Genomic DNA, 25277 nt, shown 5'->3' on the forward strand with positions numbered 1-25277 from the left:
CAAGACAGGGCACAAGAAGAGAGGTCATCCCCAGCAGTGGGTGAGGAGGCCAGCAGCACCCCTCCCTGACTTCCCACCCAGGCTGGCTCCCCCGAGTTCCCTCCCTCTCCCGCAGGTGGGCCTGCAGAATTTCACCTCCTCCAAATTGGTCCCGCTGCTCTCCGTCACTGAGGCTTGACTGTTCGCTGGGTCTCCTTCCCTCCTGTTGCTCTTTCTCGCAGCCCCCGTCCTTAGAACAAGTCAGACATGACGTTTAAACTAATCCTGTGCTGCCCAGAGCCTCTGAAGCTCATCTTCCAAAGACCGCCTGGTCTCCTGGGCCTGGTCTAATCACCTAGCACATGCATGTCAGAATGCCACTCTGCCTGGAAGGAATCCCCACCCTGGCTTTTTAAAATTCTTTCTTAGCCTCCAGGCTGAAGTCAGGTCAGCTCAAATATTCTTTGAGCTCAGAGGAACTGTAGGTCTTGCCCCCTCTATTATTCCATCCATTTCCCCATAGGCTGCTGTTTGTCAGACCGAGGGTCGTTTATCAGCATATCTTGGGTATAGCTAGCATTTCTGGCTTCTTTTATAGATGTGTATTTGTGATATAAAATGCGTGTACACACATTTTCTTTTGAGGTCTCATGTAGCCCTGGATGGCCTTGAACTTTCTACATAGCTGAGACTGATTGACCTTGCATTTCTTTTTAAATTAAAAACAAATCTGGTAGAGATCATGAGTGAATGTGTGTGTGTGACAGAGTGGGGCTGTGTGTGCCACAGTGGAGTTCAGAGGACAACTTTAGAGTCAGCTTTCTCCTTCCATTGTTACGTGGATTTCAGAAAGGGAACTCCGGTCCCCAGGCTTTTGCACCAAGAACCTTTACCCGAGACCAACCTTCTCACCGGCCCAACCTGCTCTTGATGCCCGCCCGCTCAGCTGTGAAGGTGGAGGCAGCCTTTTTATCTGGCGCGGCCATCTCCTCTTGCTGGGCTCATCAAGCCTGCCACGGGTCTGCCACTGTGCTGTGTTCAATTCCAAGCTAGGCTGCCTTCTTTTGCTGCTTGCTTTCGGCTCCCATGATTGCCGTTGCCTGGTCAGTCAGTTCCTTTTGTCTTTGAGGACTCTGGAAGGGCATCACCTCCTCTCAGAAGCCCTCCCCGCTGGCCCCACCTCCACTGGGTTTCTCTCCATCTGCCTCCTGCCTCACCCCTTACCACTGATGTGCCCCTGTGTCTGGTCCACAGGCATCCGCTGTGACAGCACATGCCCTCCAGGTCGCTGGGGTCCCAACTGTTCAGCGTCCTGCATCTGCGAGAATGGAGGTTCCTGTTCCCCAGAAGATGGCAGCTGCGAGTGTGCCCCTGGCTTCCGAGGACCCTTATGTCAGAGAAGTAAGGCTAGGCCCCCAGCCCGGGGCTTTCTGACTTCCCATCCACCCCGCCCCTCCCAGTCAGTAGTGCTGGCCTGTGGAAGGCTGGCCTGTGGGAAGGCCCCTCTTCTCCCTCCATCATGTGCCTTCTTTCCCTCTCCTGGCTGCTCTGCCCCCAAGTTCAGGGCCCAGCCTCTCAGTAGAATCAGGGGTAGCCCACAGTTCCTCTCTTGAAAGGGACGGACCTCCAGGTGCGGGGACCCCAGACTCCCCATTTTCAAGGAGCCTCTCTTCACTGGGATGGGGGACCAGAGAGGTGTCTAGGCCACTCCTCCCTACAAGCTTGTGACCACCATCTCCCTCTGACACCCTCAGTCTGCCCACCAGGGTTCTACGGCCATGGCTGTGCCCAGTCTTGTCCCCTCTGCGTGCACAGCAGCGGGCCCTGCCACCATGTCAGTGGCATCTGTGAGTGCCTGCCAGGATTCTCCGGAGCCTTGTGCAACCAAGGTACCTTCAACTGGTGGGAAGGCCAGGGCAGGGACCAAAGGGGCAGAGAGAAGGGGGGCGGGTGTCCAGGGGGTCTCTTCCTACGCTGTTGGGAACTGAGCAGTATGTATGTGACATAAGTCACTGTGCTGCTGAAGGGACAGGCTCACAGGGGTTAAATGTCACGGCTATGGTCTCACAGCTAGCAAGTATCAGAAACAAATGCACACTCCAGTATTCTGCTAAAAAGAAAGGTGGAAAAATGAGCATGGTAGTACATACTCATATAATCCCAGAACTTTGGAGGCTGAGACAGGAGGATTGCATGTTCAAGGCCAGCCTGGGCTACTTAACAAGATCCTGTCTCAAAAAAACAAAACCAGGCCTGGGAAGGTCATTCAGTTGGTAGTGTGCTTGCCTAGAGTGTATGTGGCCTTGGGTTCCATCTCCGGCGCTACATAAACTGGGTGTGGTGTCATATCTCCATAAGCCTGGCACTCAAGAAGAGGCAGGATGGAGAAGTTCAAGGTCATCCTTAGCTACACGGAGAGCAGGGGCCTAACCTGGGTTACATGAGACCCTGTCTCAAAATACATAACAAGCAAACAATAACAGGTGGGAACATGAAATGAGCATTGGTACATCCAGAGTGGTCCTGAGCTAGGGCTGTGTAGAATGCCAAGTAGTAAAGGCAGAGGCTTGCGGGACACAGAAATGGCCATGGCCCAGTCTGTCATAGGCTACTATCTCCCATCAGGTCAACAGCACTCAGGCCTGGCCCCACGCACCTCTCAGCTCAACCCCAGAATCTCCCTCAACATCAACTCCAGGGCTCCAGCGCACTGTACAGGTGGTCCCGAAGGGGCAACCGAGTTTACTGCAGCATGCTCCCCCAGCTGGCTAGTTTTCTGGGGGCAGGCACCTGCCTTGCAGCATTTCCAGGGTTCCATGACATAAGCATTTCTGCTATGGCAAATGTCAATACCATTGTCAAAAAAAAAACAAAAAACAAAAAACAACAACCCACATTAGCCACCCAGGGATGATAGGAGCTGGTCCCAGCATCTACCGTCCACGGCTCCGGGGGTGGCTCCTGAAGTGACAGTCGGAAAGGGTCCGGGATTCTGAAGGATTTGGCTGGCCTTTAGTCTGTAGGATGGATAACAGAACCCGGGCGTGCTAGGATAGAGCAGTAGGGAATAGATGGAAGACACAGCAACCAGAGACGGGGTGGGCTAGGAAGGCAGGCTGGGGCTCGCTCCGTATGGCTTCGGACACGGCCTTGCTTAAATACCAGCTTGTAGCATTTACACGATAGTCATGAAGACATTTGAGAATAATGGGAGCTTAGAGCTAAAGGCAACTTCAAAGTCACCTAGGCAAGAATCTCACTTGGCCGGTGCTTAAATACGTCTCTTGACGAAGCGCTCACTACCTCCAGGGGAAACCATTCTTTCGATACATCATCACCAGTGAGCTGGGCTATTTTTAATATGCATGAATAGAAGTTTGACTCCATGATGTGTGGAGGTCATGAGAAACATATGTGACAGTTTCATTTGCTTGTAGCCCTCGTAGGATGGTTTAATCACCACCTGACAAGCTGAGGTTTATTTATTAAACGTAGGAGACCTAGCCGTCAATAGAAGCAGGCCCGGGCTAAATGAGGAGCTATGAAGCCCAAGCAGGAACCCTCGCGGCCCGCGTCGTCTGATTTATTGCCCGCTGGTCTAATGAGTATTTTCCACATATAGATCTAATGGAGTTTGCTATTAATGGCAACTGCCCTGGTTAAGTCTCAAACCTTGTAAAAAATTGAACTGACACTTTCTAATGACTGGCTTTCCAGTGAGTTACAAATTATGGACAGTGCTTCCCCAGAATCATTAAACATAGATTAAATATAACCCAATGTTTTCTTTTCACCAGCCCCCTCTTCCCCTTCCCGGGCCTGACTCTTGATTCAGCTAAGAAGTCTTGCGATTAATGCATTAGACCGATCACATTAGCGGCTCGGCGGGCGGATTTGTCCGCCTTGTGTAGGGGAAGACTTCAAAGGGAAGACTGCCTTGTTAGAGCAGTTCAGTTGTGGGGTGAAGGCTGGTGGAACAGCCCCAGCACCCTGCTCCCCACCAAGCTGGCGGACAGTCCTTTGCCTCAGCCAACAGGGAGGTGCAAGGAAGCGACCTTTCAGGAGGATGGGGCTCAGACTGGATCCGCAGAATAAAGCATTTCCCAGAGACAGGGAGGAGCCAGGGCAACAGGCAGTAGGGTGGCGTCTGAGCAGCAAACTGGACAGAGACCTGCCTGGGAAGGGAAGAACAGAGCCCCTGATCAGCCAGCCTCCCTGTAGCTACTAATAGGCCTGAGGCCATTGAGTGGGGGCCCTTGTTCCATCCTAATGAGGAAACAGATCCAGAGAGTGGGGTGGGACGTGAAGCGCTTTGTTAAAATGTCCTCAGCGAAGAAAGAGAACTTCTTTGCTGTGTAATCTTGGACACTTCTCCCTATGTGTCAGGGAAATTCAATGATAGGGACCAATGATGAAGGCATTATCGAGACTGAGTGAAGTAGTATTTGTGAATAAGGGAGTTAGCATTTGTGAAATGTTGTGATCACTTTCTGGTGCATGGAAATGTCCTGTGTTTGCTGACTGTGTAACAGATCTAGGGCCCACACCCAAAGCCTCAGGCAGAGTTGGGCCCACCTGCCTTCTTCATCGGTCCCAGCCGCTAGCCATGCTTGCAGAGGTAGAGACGACATGTGTATTCTGGCTACCCGGTGGCCACGGTCGGGCTGGGAAGGGGCTGGTAATGGGGGACAGAGCGGTGGAAGGGAGGTGATGGCATCCCTTGTTTGAGACCTGAGCCAAAGGAAGCCACTCTCCTCCAAGAAATCAGTACCTAATTCATGGGGGCTGAAGAGATGACTCAGTGGCTAAGAAGGCTAGCTGCTCTAGCAGAGGACCTGAGTTCACTTTCCAGCAGCCACGTCAGGCAGTGTACAGCTGCCTCTAACTTTACCTCCAAGGGATCTGATGTCCTCTTCTGGCCTTCACAGGCACCTGTAACATGTGCACATACTTGCACACAGATACATATAAATATTAAAAAAAAAAAAACTACTCGTAGTCCTCTGACGATCACCGTAGTAGAGCCTTCCAGAATGCTGTGACTCCTAAGGCCTCCTTCCTCAGTGTTCACTGGACAGTCACATACAATAGAAAACGAGACCACATCCCCCGCCCTTGCAAAGCTTAGGCCAGAGGATCTGGGGGAGAGGGAAGAAGGGTGATGCCTGGCCCTGGTGGCCTGAGTGCCTGCTGTCTCCCCAGGCATTGCAAGGGGCACTAGAAGGGGCAGCACTCGGGCTTGGCCTGAAACAGCTGTTAAGTCTCAGTAAGTGGTGAGTTCAAGGAAGAAGCTACTTGAAGCCTCAAATAGGGACATGGGCACCCAGAAGAGAGGAGATGGGTGGACCCAGCTAGGACTAAGTTGAGATAAAATACAATAAAAACCCCAAACAAGTGACTTGAGAATGATATACATTGTTTTGCTTACTTACTAAGAAAACCAAAAAGACCTAGAAGCAGGCTGCTGGGGACACTAAGGCAGCTGACGAAGATGTCAGTGTCTTAAGGCTTGCTCCACCTTACTGTTCCGAGGTAGGGTGACAGTTAAGCTGAGTCTTATAGGCAGAACACCCACAGCTGGACTTGGGGGTCAGAGGAATTTAGAAGGCTCTCGCCATAGGAAAAGCACAGAAGAAATGCCTGGAGTGCCCTTGGAAGGAGGTGTGTGGTCCAGGGACCCATGTGTCCAAGAGGGTAGTCAAGGGTCACCCAGGGGAAAGCAGAAGGCTGCGAGGTAGTCTAGGAGCACCGGACTGAGAGTCTAGAGATGCCACCCCCATCTTGCCACTTCCTATCTGTGAGACCCAAGACAAGTGATATCCTCTCTATGGGCCTCAGCCTGTCCCTGTCAAAGGAATCGGAACAGGGCCTCTTGGGGGGCTGCTGTGGGAGGAGGAGGCACTCTATGTGATGGAGTATGACCTGCCACTGCAGGCATTGGGTCCCATCCAGATCATGGCTCTGGCCTTGGAACCTCTTGGGGTACAGCTGTGCGGGTGGTGGCTCCTAGAGCCTGGGAAAGAAGGCAGATGCCAGGCTTCCGTGTGCCCACAGTGTGTGCTGGAGGGCACTTTGGGCAGGACTGTGCCCAGCTGTGTTCCTGTGCCAACAACGGGACCTGCAACCCCATCGATGGCTCCTGTCAGTGTTTCCCTGGGTGGATCGGCAAGGACTGCTCACAGGGTAAGCTGCTGCCCCCGCAAATGCTCCTGTCACGGTGCCTCCACCCACAGGGCTGAACTCTCCTGGAGCCGAGACCCATGTATGTATCGGTGTTACTTCTGTGTGTATGATGTGTGTCCCAGGGCTACAGCATGTATGTGGAGGTGACAGGCCAGCTCTATAGCGTCAGTTCTCCTCTTGTATGGAGGTCCCAGGCATCAAACTCAGGTTCACCAGGTCTGGGTAGCAAGTGCCTTTACCCACTGAGCCAGATCACTGTTCCCTGCCCTGACAGTCCCACCTAGCTAAACAGCGAACTTGATGAGTTCCTAGTACTGACCGTGGATATCGTTACTGCAGATATTAAAGGCATCAATATTGTCAGTGCCATTACTGCTGTGAATCCTGAGAATTCATACTCCATTAGCATCTGCGTGTAGAAGGGGCAGTCTAAATATAGATGGGGAGGAGGGAACAGGCTGGCATGCTGGAGTTTGTGACTGGCTAGGCTAGGACAGCCACCCCTGGAAGGTTGGGAACATCCTGTGGGATGGCCCCTATGAATGATGTCCTGAGCATCCTAAGCCTGAACAGGGTGCTGCAGTCTGATACCAAGGCAACCCTTCCCAAGAGAACCCCAGCCCTTGGCCTCTGAAGCTCCCTGTCTGATCTGTGAGACAAAGCCTGCCCCTGTAAGGAGGTCCCGGTTAAACGGCTGGACTTGGGGGAATTCCATTCTGGTGGGAGCCACAGGCTCCACCCTCAGACTGCACAAGACCCCAAAGAGGAGACGGCCCCTGCCACTTGTGGAGAAGTCAGTGCGGCCGGTGTTACTCCACCTCTATTCCCACCAGTCCCTCTAAGAGTGGAGGTGCAGGAGCCCTAAGGCCGCCTTAGTCACCCGAGAGTAAGAGTGGGCAGAGAATCTGGGCCCCACAGCAATCCCAGGGAATGAGACCAAGAGGTGAGCGGAGGGATTCTGAGAATAGCGTTATCAAGTCCCCAAAGGCCAAGAGATGGCCCTCTGGGTCCATCCAGATGTCCTGGCTCTGATGTGTACTCGCCTCCCCTCCCTCCCCTCCCGCTCCTCTCTGCCCTGCCCTCCCCCTCTGCATCCCACCTCCCCACCCCCCACAGCCTGCCCATCTGGGTTCTGGGGCTCTGCCTGCTTCCACACATGCAGCTGCCACAACGGGGCGAGCTGCAGCGCCGAGGATGGGGCCTGCCACTGCACCCCTGGCTGGACTGGACTCTTCTGCACGCAGCGTAAGCCCTGCCTCCCAGCCTCCTAGCCACTCCCAGTCAGATGCTGCGGCCTACTGGTCACTTGGTGAATAGTCTTGGCTTGTAGAGGGTGGGGAGGAAGAGGCTGGCCCCAGGACCAGCCACACCTCAGGATCATCCAAAATCTTGAAAGGTCAAGGCTATATAGAGGACCCCAGGAATCAACAGGATCAGACCCTCGGACCATGGGGAAGAAATCCCAGGGCTGTACAACAAAGAGACCAGAGCTTGTCCTCTGCTGCTGAGACCCTATTGCATGGATCACCTTGCCCCTGCCCTCCACCCCTTTAGACTGAGGTTCAGTGGGTACAGATGGCTCTGTGGGGCGCACGAGCCTTTATCCCATGCTGTGGAGGAAGCGGCAGACCAGCCTGGTCCCAGCAACGTCTCTGCAGTTTCCCTGAGCCCACAGCCACTGTGACCTGTGGTCTTGTTGCAGGTTGCCCTGCAGCATTTTTTGGGAAGGACTGTGGGCACATATGCCAGTGTCAGAATGGAGCCAGCTGTGACCACATCACTGGGAAATGCACCTGTCGGACAGGCTTCACCGGGCGCCACTGTGAACAGAGTAAGCTGCCCCAACCCTGTCCTGGTATTTGGGCTAGGCTTCTGCCCATTGCAGGGGAGGCTGCTTCCTCCAACCCCCACCCCACCCCACCCCACCCCATCCAGGACACTGCAGCTCCTGATCTCTAGACTTTGAGGACAACTTCTGAGGAAGACCTAAGGCTAACCCTACACACTCACGGTCAGAGAATCTCCACTTCAGACAGGGCAGGGGTGTGGTAGGCAGATCAAGGAGGGACTAGAGGGAGGCAGGATTTTCCGGTTCTTTAAATGAGCTCAGGAGGAAGAGGCAGGTGGGGCCTGACTCAGGGTGGTACACTCTACCCATCCACCCACCCCCAACTATTCACTAGGCTTCATTCACCGTGGGTGGACTACGACTGTCCTGCTGCCACAGGCTTCCCCAGCTGGGGTGGGAGGGGTGGGGCGTGGCTGTGTCTCACGGTTCACCTGCACTCTGCACACCACACAGGATGTGCCCCCGGGACCTTTGGATACGGGTGTCAGCAGCTCTGTGAGTGTATGAACAATGCCACTTGTGACCATGTCACCGGTACCTGTTACTGCAGCCCCGGATTCAAAGGAATCAGGTGTGACCAAGGTAACCTACAGGTGGCAGAATGTGTGTGTGGACGGGGGTGGAAAGGGCCCGATCACTGGTGGCTTCGGAGAGGTCTAACCAGACCAGCTGAGGTTTATGACACCACCTTTTACTCACGGTTGGGAGCCTCACTTCACAGTTTCTCGGAGCACATTCTCCCGGAGTTCCCCCTAGTGCTGGGAAAGGCCACCAACATGCCAAGTTTGACTTCTGCCACTCCCTACTAGGTGTCTCTGGGTGGGTCATTTCCTCTGCTGGACCTTTTACTCCACATTCAGTTAAGATGTTAACCTTTGTCCAAAGGGCTCAACGTGACACTAGCTCTACACCTTGGCAACATTCCATAGTACACCTGAGGGGATCAAATTGAGGCAATTCAAGAACGGCCTCAGCGATGCCGAGCACTCTGTAAACGGTGGCTTTGAATGTAAAAATCTCTTTGTAAAGTTATGCAGACTTGGGAGGCTATTGTTGGTTCTAGAAGATGGGAGCAGAAAATAGGCTCTGAATTACCCATATCAGACAAACTTACTTTGCAGTCTGAAGCCATGCAGTTGAGGCAAATGCAGCATTTGCTACCTAGAGTGATAGCCAGCTCTCTTCAGCTAGCAGCATTGAGCCAGGGAGAGAGGTCCAGATGCTGTACAGCCAGAGGACAGACCCTCACCAGATCAGCTCCCAGCTGTCAAGGCCAGTCTAGCATTTGGTGCTTACGTCTCCCTGGGGGAAGATGGGGTTACTGTCCCCATGGACATCCTAAATCACACAGCTGGTAAGCAGTAAGAGTAACTAAAGCCAGTTTTTCCTGACTGAATTACTCATTAGGTGAACTCAGACAAGTTACCTAAGCTTGGTGACTCAGTTTATTTTTTTGAACTGTGTGGAAAAGGTAAATAAGTAGTTCCTTTTTTGTAGGTCTGACACAATGATAAAGTAACTTAACCCATGTGTGGACCTGAGTAAATACTCAGTAAGCATTTATTTTGCTTCACATCTGAATCACATTTTCTTTTTGTGATGCTGGGACTTGATCTTCTTCCTGGCCTTAGGAGAAACGGAGGCACTGTGAGGGTTACGATCAGGCAGGGGTGAACGGGATAGCCAGGAAGTATATCGGCATCAGGCCCAGCTCTGGCTCAGGCCTCCCTCTGCCCACAGCTGCCCTCATGATGGACGAGCTGAATCCCTACACCAAGATCAGTCCAGCTCTGGGAGCAGAGCGGCACTCAGTGGGTGCTGTCACGGGCATCATCCTCCTGCTGGTCCTGGTTGTGGTGTTGCTGGGCCTGTTTGCCTGGCGACGGAGGCGGCAGAAAGAGAAAGGCCGTGACCTGGCTCCCCGTGTCTCCTACACCCCGGCCATGAGGATGACCAGCACAGACTACTCTCTCTCAGGTCAGACTATGTCCCAGTGTCTCTTCTTCACCCATACAACCCAGCAGGAGGCATGTGGCCTTCTCAGGAACATCTGCATTCTCGGTTCAACATGGGTGGTTATACCTGCAGGGTGGGTGGCTGGGCCCAGGGATGTTCACCCCTTAGAGAAAATGGGAGTTGGAGAAGTCTGTGGAGTTCCTAGAGGGTGTTGCTTCCTGGAGGCCAAGCTCCAAGGAACTCAGATGGGGGCCACCCCCCACGCCCCACCCTCTTCGGGCTGTGTCTACAGGAGGTACAGAGTAAGTAGCAACTCTCCTAAGCAACCCAGGGGACTGTTCCTGGTGTGAGGCCCGAGCACCTTGGCAAACTGTGCCCTACGGACTTTTGCTTCCCCTGGGAGGGCCTCAGGCCATCCCTGAGGAGCTCCCCAGAACTATAGTAATAGGGGTGGTGCCTCACTTAGGAGGTATCCCACAGCCCTGTGTGCTTAGATATGGTAGAAATGCCAGTGGGCATCCTGTGGTAGTCTGAGTGAGGCATGTATGGAACTGCACCAGATCCGTTCTCTCCTCTGAACTGGTACCTTGAAGAGAAGGTTTTGTGCTTCATATTTAGCTAACCAGCAGAGACTCTCGAACTGCCTTGGTGTTGGTTAGGCCTGCACTGTTGAAAAGAAGGTGGCGACTTTCCCATGGCTAATAGCTGATCGATAGCCTCCTGTACCTTGTGCTTAATTTATGAGCATCTAGACCACATCTGCCATTCCTGCTAAATGTTGCTTCCTGTGTGCCAGCTCTATGCCAGGAACAGGATAGACAGCACTGGCCCCAGAGATCTCCTGGCCACTCTGGGGTCCAACCAAAGCCAACATCCTCTGATGAAAGCCCAGGCCCACTGTGATTTGGCAGTTTTCTTCTATAATGACAATGAGCAAGAATGGCTGGATTTTCCTCAGTCCTGTAGAATCCTCAGAAGAGCTGGGGTCAACATAAATGGAGTTCTCTATGTACTTATTACTAGAGTCTGACCAGAGAGGGAAGCAAGAAAAGCCAATACACCTAAAATAGCAACTCAAAGACATAAAGCCAGCAGAGTCAGCAGTCAATAGCTTCCAGCTGACCATGACACCCTGTACTAGCAAGCCTGGCCTGTCAGCTACACAGAGGGCCAGCAGTAAAAGTAAAACATGGCTGGCTCCCCCACTTGCTTTAGGGCTACTGGATGCCAGGTAGCTTGGAGGATGGGGGGATCTGACTGTCTCTCTGCAGTGCCCAGCTCCAGCATTAGTCTTGGGGGCATCTCAACCAAGGGCAGGTGTATGATGGAATACGGCTCCTTGTTCTCTTCCCAGATTTGTCTCAAAGTAGCAGCCATGCCCAGTGCTTTTCCAATGCCAGCTACCACACACTGGCGTGCGGGGGGCCTGCCACCAGCCAGGTCAGCACTCTGGACAGGAACAGCCCCACCAAGGTACTGGGCCCCTGGCTCCCCACCCTCACCAAACTATCCTCTCCATTTAACACTCCCCTCTGCCCAGGAACTGCACCCTACAGAGAGGCTGTTTGGAACTTCTACGCTAAGAATAATCCTAGGACTCATGGGTCATGAGAACACTCTGAATCAAGTAACTGGGAAAGAGTATGTTGTATGGCGACAGCAAGCTCTATCCCATGCAACCACATCACACTGCCCACTCACTGGAACATACGTGCACCTTGTGTACAGATAACTAGTACCTACCAGAATATAGTAACAACACATGCAACCATCTTATCTCACACCTGTGTATACATAGCCACTTTGGTCATATGCCAATACATATACCCGAAACATATGTGCTTCCCACAAATTACTGCAGTGTGTTAGCAATATACTCTGAAGTAACTCTATTCAATTAACCACTGGATGCCTCTTAAACTTGGGCATAAATGCCATCAATACACACATCAGATGATGAACCCAAATACTAGCTAGTATTCTTGCTGAAAGGAGGTGGGGATCAGTTGTGTCCCCTCAGATAGCTCCAAGCACAACACTGAGTCATAGAATAGGTAGATGTCCTTCGTCACAAATATTACCAATCTTAGAGATGTCTCATCACATATGTATGTAGATAGGACGTAGTGCATCCCTTGATGGACCAGTAAGAGGCAGAGTGAGAGACTGAGACATGAACAGCCCCAAGTATAAGGTTTGTGGGGGAGGGGGGGCTCCTGCTATACACACCTCCTGACACCCACCTAAACATGTGCCCCCCACACACACTCAGAATGGCAAGACCATTTGGGGAGTGACAATCCCGGGATCCCTGGCTTCCTGTACCATCATCTATCCCGGGGCAGGAGCACGGCTTTCATATTTAGACCTCTTCTGGAGCTCTGAGAATCCCTTCCTCCTCATCAATCCCCTGAAGAATGACCACCAGCCCGTAGGCCTGAGGGCTGCTTTTCTATGAAACAGGCAAGGTGCATACAGGTTACCTGGAGGCCTAATAGCTTTGGCCACCCTGCCTGTCATCTTCCACTCAGGACTCCTTGTCCAGGCTCAGTTCGGCTTTAAGCTTGAGGAGCGGAGACAAGAGGCAGACCTTGATTGACTACAGCCATGTTATCGAAGCTGCAGCAGGCTAGAGGCACAGCCAGGGCTGAGACAAAGGGCGGAGGCCATGACATTATTTGTACAAGAGCCAGCTCCTCTTTCGGTAGAGGACTGGTCTGGCTCCCCTCTCAGGGGCGGAGACTGGCCTGATGTAGACAAGAACCCCTCCTGGCAGAACATCTGGAGCAAAGGGAGGCATGATGCCATGGATGGGACAGGCAGCTGAGACCTGAATTCTAGAGCTAGCTTTGTCTCTGGCTCTCGTGTATCTGTGAGTACGTCCCCATGTCTGAAACAACACCCTTGCCTCACAGAAAGGGCAGGAAGAGAATGGAGGGAGAGGACTGCATCATCAGTCTCACGACTGGAACTTTCCCTTGGGCACATGAAAGAGACTCTCCTCTATGGCCCAGGGGCAAGCACTGCAGGTAGCCCTGTTTCAGATAAGGAACGGATAGAGCCCCCCACACCCTGCAGCATAACCCCCGTGTGCCACAGGGGCCTGAGAACTTGGTCTGGGCATGTACTGTTTTCATTGGCCTCGACTGCAGAATGGGAGCATGTCATACAACATCTGTCTGGTCCTCCTTTACTCAGTCATCCAGGAGCATCTTAGGGATGGGTACACTGAGGCTGGGCCAAGTGCCCACTTGGGGCAGGGCAGCTGAGGCATGAGGGATTAACTGGCTCTCCTCTCCAAACAGCTCAGTAACAAGTCCCTTGACAGAGACACAGCAGGCTGGACCCCCTACAGCTATGTGAACGTATTAGGTCAGTAGTGGCTTGAGTTGTCTTCCCCATCAGCCCCACCACGACCTCTGTGCTGGGGGAGCTGCCCCATCTAAAAGCAAGAGCTGAGTACCGAGCATGGCTTCCTCTGTGGTGGATAGGGAGCGCATGGCTGTGGCCCAGTGACTACTAGGAATGGAATGAGGAAATCTCCAGTGGAAGCAGAAAGTGTATTTGCCACTGTGGAAAAGGATACTCTGCCTGGCACTTTTCAAGGCTTCTTCCCTCTGCTCTAGTGGAGGGCGGAATGGAATGGGAGGGGAGGAGAAAAGGATGGATAACCCCAGCCCCTTTGGATGCTACAGGGAGATCCCGATTCCTTCTGGCCTGCCCCCTACCCTCCCCTCTGCTTCCCACCCCCTTCTCCTGCCATCCAGGCCCTAGGAATAATGGCTCCTCCCTGTCATTCCTCTCACTAGACTCCCATTTCCAGATCAGTGCCCTGGAGGCCAGGTACCCGCCCGAAGACTTCTACATTGAACTTAGACACCTCAGCCGCCACAGTGAGCCACACTCACCAGGTCAGACCCCCAGCCTTTCCCTCCACCCCGAGAGCAGGCTGCTCTGCACCCCACCCCTGACCCCATGGAGCCTACCCGTGATTAGTCTATAAGCCCTGTGCCCACCCCAAGGCGGCAGTTTGCCCCAGCCCCTCCTCCTAGCCCTGTCACCCTCACATGCTGGCTAAGTGGACAAATCCGGGTTGCTTACGGAGGGACACAGCCTAGTGGTGCTCTCCGTTCTGCACCATGCAACCAACAATGGTGTCAACAACACAAGGCCGGCTCTCTGCACAGGAAGTTCAATGATTCCCAGAGAGGCCCCAGAACTACCATCTTAGAAAGCAAGGGAGGGTTGTTGAGAAGAGACCGGGAGAAAGGCAGGCAGGATCTACCACCTAGTTATCCTCTGGACTCCAACACTAGGCTCAAATGTGGTGGCCTGAGAGCGGTGTGGCAACTGAGTCCTGAAAGGGGAACCCGTGCATCAGTTTTAAAAATGAGTGTCAAAAGAGTACGAAGGATGGACAAGGACTGTGGCCTCCCTACAAAGTAGCTCCTTCAGGGCGCCCTGGGGCAGGGCCTCAGAATGCTTAACAACTCTAGGTTTGAGTTTGGGCTCTAGGTGACTTGGTGCTCCACTGAAGCTAAGTCAACCTCCACAGGCCTCTAGTCCTGGAAGCATGAAGGTTTGGAATTCATCTTGTGGAGCAGGCATGGTTGCAAGGGCCCTGCTAAGTATTCAGTACCCCGAGGACTATAACATAATCCCCATCCTCACTTCACATTGAGGTCACTGTGATCCAAACAGGAGCATGGGAGCACCCGGGCACCATCTGGGCTCAGCCCTAGTTCCTTCTAGTTCCACAGACCTTCAATCACTGTGGCTAGAACACTACACACTGGCCTTTGTTAGCTCATAGCCAGCTAGGCTGTGGCCATTGGGGGAGACCCCCTGAGATGGTCTAGGCTCTACCACAACTCAACTTTGTCTTTGCTTGTATACTCTTGAACAAGTTTCTGACACTCTTTGGACCGCTGTTTCCTGAAAAGGGAGGAGAGTGCTAACTGTAGGCACCCTCCTTTCTTCAAGGAAAGCAAAGGAAACCCTTGACTATTAAGTGTTAAACTGAGGTCAGCATGGCCTGCTGCAGGTCTTTAAAGGGTATGGGCTCCTTCAGGACTCTTAGAATGGCTTGCTCCTGCTGTATCACTCAGGAAGGTGTGTAAGGTGGGCACATAGGCGCGAATTCCTACAAATTCAACTTGGGAACTCGATGTGGAGGAAGGATCCAAGTATCAGTGGATTTGTCTTTGGTGTCAGAAATGTGGGCAAGTTAGGTGGAGTTAAACTGTGTTAGTAAGTATTTGTCGATTGCCTTGCATGTTTTCAGTTAAAGATCAAGGTGTATCTGGTTTAAGAATCCATACTGTTCTTGGTTCCCAGCACCCATATCAGACAGTTCACAACCACCTGAAACTCCAGCTCCAGGGGATCCAATACCTCTGGCATCTGTACTCATAGTCTCTCTCTCTCTCTCTCAAAAAAAAGAAAAGAAAGACAACAACAACAAAAGCAAAACAAAACACCAGAGTGAAGGGGAGGGAAGGGGCATAACTGTGAGTTAACCAACTTGGAAAGGCCAGACTTGGTCCCACCCCTGGGATCACTTGTAGCAATCAACTCAAGTTTATGTCCTGCTTGTGGCTAGGGCTCACTCAGGACCATCATTCTGGGAACCTAGGAAAAAACAAACAGCAAAATGAAAGAAGTCCTTAGGGCTCAAAAACATTGGCAACATTTTCAGGAACAAAGCTCTACTTCCCCACACCCTTCAAAATGAGTAACTGAGTAAGCTGGCTGTGGCTGGGAATGATTGTTCTTCCTGGAAAGTAATTAAGTGCCCCAGCTACTTGTCTACTTCTCTCTGGCTCCATCAGAGCTACGAGGTGAGAAACCCTGCCTCCAACTCTGTTCTATAACCAAGGGAAAGGAGGATTAGAATTCTCTGCATTGTTCCCTCCAGCTAAGGCCTTGTCCAGCTTCATTCCTTACCCTGTGCCTCTAGAGTCTGGCGTCTCATCTATAGAGACCAAAGGTGGCATCCTGAAAGGCAGGTGCAGGTCAAGAGGAAAGCCCAAAGGGCTGCAGCCCATCTTAATGTGATGAGCCCTTAAGAAGCCCTCTATGTTCAAAACTATTTAGACTAGATGAAATCCAGAGCAATTTACTGGGAGTAAACTATTTTCTGGGTAAAAGAAGAAAAAGACAAAGGGGGGGGGGCACCAGCTGTCTAAAGAAGCCTCACCCTGTATTTTCTTTCCTTCTGTTTTTATGCAGGCACTTGTGGAATGGATAGACGTCAGAACACATACATTATGGACAAAGGCTTCAAAGGTAGAGTATCTAATCCTGATGTCCTGTTACCGATCTGAAATGGCAAGGAATTCTGCCTGAGAGAATACTGCAAACCCCATGCCCCTTAAAAAAAAAACAAAAAACAAAAAACAAAAAAGCTAAGAAGCTCACGGGACCCAGAGCCACTGGGTGGCTCTGCCCAGGAGGAGCAATCCTAATAATAATGAATTCATCTTTCCATTGCAGTTGCACCTGCTTAGCAAACGCTTGTGGGTTTGTTATAGATGCCAACTAAATGTCTTCGGAAATGTAGACCATCATTATCCAACCAATTAGTATGAGTTAAATTGATTATAAATCTGAAATAAAGTCAATCTACCTGCCCCAGAGGCTTTCTGTTGTGCTGGCAAGGACCACCACCCTGCACCTGCTGCCTTTCTGGGTGGGGCACAAAGATTGCAAATGATGCCCATGTTAACAGCCCCTATCCTCCAGAGATCTCTGCGTCCAAGACAGATCCCTACGCCACAAGAACTACATACAAGGCGGACCATCCCTCTAGGAAGTCTACAGGTGAAGCCAAAGATCGAGTCCAGCCCCCCCAGTTAGGTCCCAGGTTTAAATGCTGGAACATGTGAGCTAGGCAGGGTGCTTTGGAACTCTGTCACTTATTAACCATGTGTTTCCTAAGGTTGTTTCTTCACCTGCAAAGTTGGGATAATTATGCCTGTCCTGTTGACTCATGCCTGTCTTATTATCTAACAAGGTTATCTTGGGTGTCCAATAAAGTCGGATGGGAAGCGCTTTTGTGTATTATGAAAGTGGTACCAATGTGATGTCTCTGGGAAATGTTTCAAAGTCTCAAACTGAAAGAGCAGTAATAAAACTCAGCAAAAATCCCAACTGATATTCTAAATCTACCTCTGCACCAGAATCACCTTACAAGTTGTGTTCAAATTGCAGGTTTACACCCCCCCCCCATCAGATTCTGATGCAGTAGATGGAGAGGAGGGCCCAGCACTCTGCAACTGAGAGGAGTACCTCAGGCTATCCTTATGAATTTATTATCCAACTATCATTAGTCTAAACTGCCCCCAGCTTTCCCAGCTTTCTGTTCTGATCTTTCAGACCTAGCATGGCCATCTCCTAATCAGGAGAGCAACTTGTGTACAATCTTAGGAAGTTGGCTATCAGAAGTGAGATGAGCAGAACACGGGTGGTGGTGTGTTCTACAAGAAAGAGGAGAGCAGGCTGAGCGACCATCAGCAGGGTTTAGGATATGCAAAGCCCAGGAGACCTGTCTGAGGAGGAGGCCATTCCCAAGCTCTAAGCCAGCCCATAGGCAGTATTACCCCAGGAGCTTGATTATGGCAAGTTTCTGAGGATTCTGGTTTAAACCATCCAAATGGAGGCACACACCATTTCGGTATGCGAGGCTGCCAACAGAAGAGCCATAATGCCACTTGTCTGCTATGTCCCTAAATCTGTTTCTCAGTGTGGAATGAGGACTAGAGAGCTATCCCAGGGCCTTTGAGGCTCTGAGAAGATGCATGACTCAATGGAGAATAGCTCAGACAAGCCCTGGGACTAGTGTACAGGCACACCTTCCCTACACACCTTGTCATCGTGTGCATGGTGATTAGGGTAACTGCTTCTAAACTCAAAACCATAAAACAAAGCCAATGAAAGCCAGTCTCTGCCTCGGCATCACTGCATTCCTGTCTTATGGAATCATCTGAGTGCATGGGAGGCTCTCACAGGCAAGCAGCCAAATTCTGTTCCACAACTGGCTCTAATCAGCCTTTTAGAGAGAACTGTGTAGGCAAATGTACATCAAGTGTTGGGGGCCAACATGGCACAACAGAGTTCAAAAAGAGGCCAGTGACGTATCATTGTAGAACTTACATATGAATGTAAGAAATGCTTACAGAACAACACATGGAACAAATCCTACCTGCTGGCTAAATCCCCAAACATTTGTGACCGGCTACTTCCTGTCACTAATTTAAACTATTTATTTCCTAAAGCAATAGGGTGCTCACTAGACACAGCAGTACGTGTGGGTCTTGGCTTTTTTTTTTTTTCCTTTCTAAAAAAGGACAGTTGTGATAGCACCACCGGTAAGGCCCTTTCCAACTCTGACATTCTAAAAGCCCTAATTCAGGAACATCTCCTTCTCTCTAACTGGGAACTCCACTCACCGTCTCCTTGGGAGGCTGAAGGAGACTGCTTACACAGCTAAGCACCTGCCTTCCCTTTCCTCCTTCAGCACAGTGACTGTACAATGAACTGGCGTGTCCAATTCCTTGTCTGTCATGCTTTCCAAGTGTGACAGGAAAAAATCCACTTCTCTCCACCTTCTTCTTCTATCTGGGAATCTTGGGCCTGGACTGCCACTCCCCCAACCTGTGATCCCTCGCGTGACTTTGGGTTCTCAGACACTTAGAAGAAGCCCACTGACATCCTGACAATGCTTGTGGCTGGCCAGTGTTTTCTGGATCTCAGATAACCAACCCACCCCCACCCCCGTACGTCCCATCCCTCCCCATATCTATCTCTCACTGAAGTGAAGAATGCTAACTTAACCCCAGGAACAGAAGCAGCACACTGGCCTCCTATGGACAGCAGCAGCTCAGAGGTGAGCAACAGATACTTAGTGTCTGGGTTTCCACATAAATTTGAGTAACCTGGGCCCTAAATGGCTACCAGGCCTTAATAGGTTCAGAACATACTCACAGGTTCAGAACATATTCACATATTGGGAAGTTGTTTCCTCCCTAGACTTGTGCTTCCTCAAAAAATGAAGATGTTCATTTCAGAAACCCATCTTGACTGTGATGATACGCACAACTGCGTAAGGTCCAGAGGAGGGAACAAGGAGAGTAAGTGCCACGGCACGTGGAGGACCGCATGCTTCCTCTTTCTTTGCACAGTGCCCTGACAAGCAGGCACTGGGGTGGGAGTGGGCTTGCGAAGGGATGAGGAAGTGTCCCAGCCCAGCTGGTTACTCTTCCCCACACCCTGTCACCAGAGCAGGCAGGTGGATGACTCAACAAGAGAAAGGCTTGGCCTCCTGAGGCTCAGTTCTCTGGCTTGCCTCGCCCCGTCTCCTCCAGTTCCCAGCAGACTGGGATAACTCAGCACGCTCCCCAAACACCACTCTCCATGGGTTTCTCCGTCTTGTCTTGATCTGCAAGCCTGGTATGGAAGATCCTTGGCCCTGAGCCTAATCCCCTTCGCCCCAGCTACAATTTAGCCAGGAGAAGGAATATACTGAAATGGATAAAGTTAACGTTTTCTTCATCAAATACTGTTCACTTTCTGGTGAAAATACAGCTGGGTAAGGCTCTGAGGCTTTCCACTGCTCTAACTTAGCCTGTCCTCTCAGCAGGCCCTGGTATTTCTAGGAAGGATAAAGTGATGCAGCTGTAAAGAGCTTACACTCCAGCTAACTAGACATGCTGATGGAAAAACATCTTGATTGTCAGATAAGACAGTGGCTGAGTCCTAAGCACTAAGCATTAGACTAACAAACTTTGAGCTTTGGTTGCCTCATTTCTAAACAGTAATAGCAGTCCTTTCCTGCCCAGCGCCCCACCAAGTTTCTTTCTATTTGCTTTGAGACAAGGTCTCACTATAAAGTCCTGGCTGGCCTGGAACTTGATGTGTGAACCAAGCCAGCCTTGAACTCAGATCTGCGAGCTTTTGCCTCCCAAATGCTGGGATTACAGGTGTGCCCAATCACAGCCAACGCCTAAGTTTCGAATAACCTAACTGGAATTAAAGTCACTCTTCAAGTGCTACAAAGTAAGCTGTCCCTCAATTCCACATAATATGCAACCAAGACAGTGGTGACAGGTAACGAACAGCTTTTAAACAAGAAGTCCTGAGCCTCTCCCTGCCTGATGAGTGCAGACCAACCATATTAGGACAGACTGGGAAGTTCTCAGGCTTACACCACTCCCCAGTACTAAGGAAGTACTGCGAGGCAAACGAAGATGACAGCTTTAGACAGGTCACAATCTAGAATCCAGGCCACCATGCTCTCCGTCCTCTGCGTGGGTAGGCTTCCACCAGCAGAAGCACCTGTTTACCTACCCTTCAGTCCTAGCCAGAACAGGCTGAGACCGCTCATTATCTAGCAGGAATGTTTTTTCCTCCCTGAGTCAGATGCTACAAAGGTCAGCCTTAGACCAACCAGACTAAAGCCAACTTCTCTCCCAACTTGTGAGCTCAGCTGGGATGAAAAGCACTTTGGATTTGCTTCTGGAACTGGCTTTGCTAGGAGAGGCCTCGGGACTCTGAGGAACTGATTTCCCTAAGTCTCAGTCTCTTCCTAAAGCACTGAGGCAGGCAGGCAGCAGGAGGGGGACAGCTGATGCTTTGCTGCGGCCCAGCATTCTGAACACCTGAAGGGACGAGAACTAGTGGTGAACGCACTTCTACACACAAGCAAGGACATGCTGCCTGCCAGAGCAGGAGCTGCCAACGTCCCGAGTAGACCCCTCCACACCAGACCATCCGTGCTGGTGTCCAGCTCAGTTACTTCAGTCACTTGCACGTCCAGTTCCCCTTGAGTCACATGGCTTTCACTTTTTAACATTTTCAGCAAAATCAAAACTGGGGGCAGAGAGCTTAGCTGACAGCCCCAAATGGAAAGTGGTTCTAGTGAGCAGATTCCCTAAGAATTTCACCAGCTCACTTTCCCCGACATTGAGGTGAGAGGCTCTTAGGTTACTCTTGACTCTCAAGAGTACTCACTTACAGACACCTTGCCTGCCGGTGCCTCACAGCTAAGGGTCACAACTGTCAGACTCGTTTACTGCGCACAGATAGCGCATCACCCCCGAAGGGAAGGAGAGTAGCAGTTGAAGTCTGTCCCTTTCTTTTCCCTGTGACTCTAGTCACTAAGGGATCTCCAGGAGAGCCATGTCACTTCATCTCATTCTTATTAGACACTGAGGTCTAATGACAGAGAAGGATACAACTGAAACAAGTTCCAGTCAACATTCCCAAGGACCGGGGAAGATGAGCCTGGACTACACTTAGAGCTTGCTAACAACACTCAGGTACCTTTTCAAAGGCCAGCTTGAAACCGAGGGCTTTTTATACCTGCTACACTTCATTTAGCCCACTCTAAGGATGAGCTCCTGAAAGACAGGGATGCTGCTATTTGCTGAAGACTGCTAAACTGTTGACATCCATACTAAAACACATATATGCTGCTACTGCTGCTTCTGAATCAAAGTCTGTAGTCATCATCACAGAAAAAATGGGGCCAAGAAGTCCCAGAGCACAGATTTGAGTCTTAGCTCTGCAGTGCTATTTACTAACTCATGACCCTAGCCAAGTTACTGTACCTCTCTGGGCTTCCACATGATAACATACCAGCTAGCATTTGTATAAACTAAATAATACATGTAATTGCATACTGTGAATAATCTTGAGCTAATATCTAATGATTAAAGCCAACGATTTTCTTGTCCTTCCAAAACATGTTTCTGTGGGAAAAGAATACCTAAGAAAGTATACCTTAAGACATTAAATAAGATTTAACCTTCCGATATCACAGTCTTTTCCAGCCCCAGGATCCTGAAGGCACACAAACTTGACTGCAGTCTGTTTCTGGTATTTATATGAATCCTTATGTCCTTGTTTGTCCTAAGAAATCTCTCTTGCCTTGCAGATTACATGAAAGAATCTGCGTGCAGTTCTAGTACTTGTTCCTTGAACAGCAGTGAAAACCCTTATGCCACAATTAAGGATCCACCCATCCTCACCTGCAAGCTTCCAGAAAGCAGCTATGTAGAAATGAAGTCACCTGTGCACATGGGGTCTCCGTACACAGATGTGCCATCCTTGTCGACATCTAATAAAAATATATATGAAGTTGGTAGGTGTCTCACATAAGTAACTTAGCAGAACCAGGGCAACAGTGCAGCATCTCAAGTGAAATCCCTCCTCCATTCACTGTTTCCACAACACACCCTTCTATTTGGTTGCATTGAAGGAAACCAAGGAGAAACTCCGTCCCAGGACTGCCCTCCCCTCTAATGCAGGAAAACAAAATCTTGTGCTACTCTGCTTACAAATCACAACTGATAAGCAGTAGAAATAGCAAGGGTGGGGAACCAGTATACAACACTTTAACTGACTGTTGATACAAATCCATGTCTGAAAAAGAAAACAGTCAGAACTACTGTTTACAAGTTTCTAAATTACTTCCTTACACCTCCCCTCGTTTCAACTATGATCCTAGAGGCGTTCATAGGCCCCACACCTCTAGTGTGTCCAAAATCTCTTGCTGAGCAGAGGCTGGGATTCTGACAGTGCACACCTTTAGGTTTCCAGCTCTAGAGCAAGCCTGTCCTAATCCTCGTGTATGTCAGATTTAGACATCCACAGTTCCTCTCCCCAACAAGTTAAATAGGACTTTCTTCTCTCCCACCAAGGCAACAAAGCTAATCTGTTCTCTGAACTCATTTTTCACCATATTCCTTAGAGCCCACAGTCAGTGTGGTCCAAGAAGGCCGAGGTCATAACTTCAGCTATATCCAGAATCCATACGACCTACCTAGGAACAGCCAGATTCCTGGGCATTATGACCTCCTCCCAGTAAGACAGAGCCCTGCCCATGGGCCCTCCCAGGACAAGCAGTAAGAGGGATAAGCTTCCCTCTTAGTGTGCTCTGCTGACTATTCTGACTCTGAAAGAAGACAATCCGTGACTTGAAATATCAGTACAGATGACCTGGACTGAAGGAAGCACTTCAAATGGGGTTGGGTAACTGTTCAAGGAAGTCTGTTCACAAAGACAAATCCTATCATCTTCAGCCCTAAATGCCCTGGATATGATTTTTAAAACATTTAAGATATTGCTACTCATCAACATCAGCTAAATTCAGCTAAAAGATATGTATTTAATATTCTGAAACAACGCTTAAGGTGCATGTAGCTTAGGTTCTGCAAGCTTTCCTAGAAGGAAAGGGGACTGGGGAAGGGAGAGGGCACTTTAAAGCACCCGAAATGTGTATGTGCTGTTGATTGTTGTTACCACCAACATCTGTTTCAGTACCTAAGGGAACTGGTATGTGGACAGGAACTGTTCTAATATTAATCGTAAAGTCTGTGTAAAGAATGGTCCATCAAATTATAACAGCCATAATCAGAATTTAAAATGTAGCATACTTCTGACAACTTGCATTTTCAAATACAAGAATTTAATAAAGACAGAGTCACCTTCTTCTGCCCCATCAGTGAAAGTAGGCAAAACAGAAAGAGAAGGGAAAAAATAAAATAAAAGAGTAATTATTTCAAAAGTGCAGCACTTTCATTCGGTCTAGAATAATTTCTATGCCTGCTTTACCAAATTTTACCAAGTCAAAGTTCAAGAATAATGAATGCCAACCCTGGCCTGGCTGCATTACATCAGTACACCCAGTACCTGGGTTGTTCTGTGTGCGCCAGAGGACTAAGAGGCTGCTTTAAAAAGGCAGTCACAGGGCTGGGGTGCAGCCCTGACGAAGACCACTTGCCTAGTGAGCAAGGCCCTAGGGTAGATCACCAGCATCATAACAAAGCATAGGCTGGTAAGAATTGAGTTTCCCTAGAAACCATCCACTTGACCCATTCAGTTTACTTAGTTGGGAGTCCCTTGACTTGTTTTCAAGCAATTCTTCACAGATGGCACTTGATGTAGCATGGAACCTAAAAGTGTAAAGAAATTACACAAATGTAGGCATGGCAAGCTTAAGTTGCTTAACATATATTGTGCTTTTTGATGGAATTAAATTAAATAAAGGTAAAAAAATTTTTTTTAACTCCCAGCACTTATCGAGATGGGCAAATATGTATTCCATTAGTTGGTGCTTTAAATCTCCTGTTCAGATAAGTTCATAGCTCCCACTGCAGAGTTTAATAGCAGGTAAACTGAGGCTTGGACAATTCTGAATGTGGTTAATTCCCAAATTCCTATAGGACCCCTTCATAAGAATTAAGGGCAAACTGGAAGTTAATGGCCACCCTTGTGCCACCCCAAGCTCTTAAACAGTAGCAAGGGTCTAGCCAGTGAAAATTACCTAAAAAGGGTTTAAAGAAGGGGGACTAGAAGACTGTAAAGCTGAATACTGCTACAGAAAGTGGGGTTGATACTAACTGGAAGTCAGCTTGGAACCCCTTAGTTTGAGTAAGAAACAGCAAAAGCAAGAAAATAAATATAGAAGCAGATCTCCCTCCTCACTTCACTCAAGGCATAAGGCCATTTTAGCATTAGAGGAAAATAAACACGAATGCTGCATGTGTGCATGGAAGCGAGTGATCAGCAATAGTGAACTTTCCAAAAAGCCTTATTAAACTAGAAACACTAGAAAATTACTTTGTAGACCTAAGCTAATATTTCTCATACATATGTATAAAGACATAGTTAAGAGACTCACCTCAGTATTTCAGGGCCATGAGTGTTCAATTATCTTTGTGAAGCAAGGATGAAGAAGCATGGCAAAATCCAATCAGCAAGGAGAAATGGCATCTCAATCCCAGGCTTTATCTTCTTCCCTTATCCTGCATGTACAATAACTGCTACCTGGCAAACTGCAATCATGCAAATTCCAAGTCTCCCTTCTCTCTTGCCAACTCCCCTCTGCACAAAAGTGTCCAGCGAGAGGTGCGATGGCTAGAGCTCGGTCAAGAGATGTGGGCAGCACTCCTGTTAAGTCACCTGCCCTCTCTGGGCTCCTTTATTTCCCTACACACGAGAGAAGAGACACAGAGTGGGGGCAGAGCTCCAACAACTCTCCAACTGCAGCACTCTACAACATTTCAGGCAACACAATTCAATCAGGCAATACAGAGGAGAAGGCAAAGGGCAAAGATGTGATTAACTATGGTGACGACAGCAGCCTTCACATAACTAAGAGTTAGCACTAAGACATTTCAATCATGCAGAGCTGTTAGGAATTTCTGTCTAACAATCACAAATAGGTTTGCAGTCGGCCTAAACATGTGCACTGTGCATTCTAACAATGATTTGGAAAGATCTGTTCCATTATTTTTCAAAATGAAAA

At 49.8% G+C, this 25277-nt stretch overlaps 1 protein-coding gene across 26 annotated transcripts in view; it reads left to right on the forward strand.

The window, feature by feature from the left end:
* Positions 1-24666, forward strand: part of Megf11 (multiple EGF like domains 11) — a 337954-nt gene extending 313288 nt beyond the window's left edge. For 2 of the 26 annotated variants that reach the window (XM_076576500.1, XM_042281130.2), the window contains 10 exons: positions 1234-1380; positions 1734-1868; positions 6034-6162; positions 7279-7407; positions 7865-7993; positions 8465-8593; positions 9752-9988; positions 16199-16255; positions 21903-22109; positions 22719-24666. In XM_076576500.1, the coding sequence (XP_076432615.1) occupies positions 1234-1380; positions 1734-1868; positions 6034-6162; positions 7279-7407; positions 7865-7993; positions 8465-8593; positions 9752-9988; positions 16199-16255; positions 21903-22109; positions 22719-22876 (1457 nt within the window). In that variant the 3' untranslated portion in view covers positions 22877-24666. The other 24 variants (XM_042281110.2, XM_076576493.1, XM_076576494.1 and 21 more) reach the window with 24 other exon arrangements.
* The last annotated feature ends 611 nt before the right edge of the window (positions 24667-25277 follow it).

The sequence above is a fragment of the Peromyscus maniculatus genome, chromosome 7 (assembly GCF_049852395.1).
Source record: "Peromyscus maniculatus bairdii isolate BWxNUB_F1_BW_parent chromosome 7, HU_Pman_BW_mat_3.1, whole genome shotgun sequence".
NCBI classification, from domain to species: domain Eukaryota; kingdom Metazoa; phylum Chordata; class Mammalia; order Rodentia; family Cricetidae; genus Peromyscus; species Peromyscus maniculatus.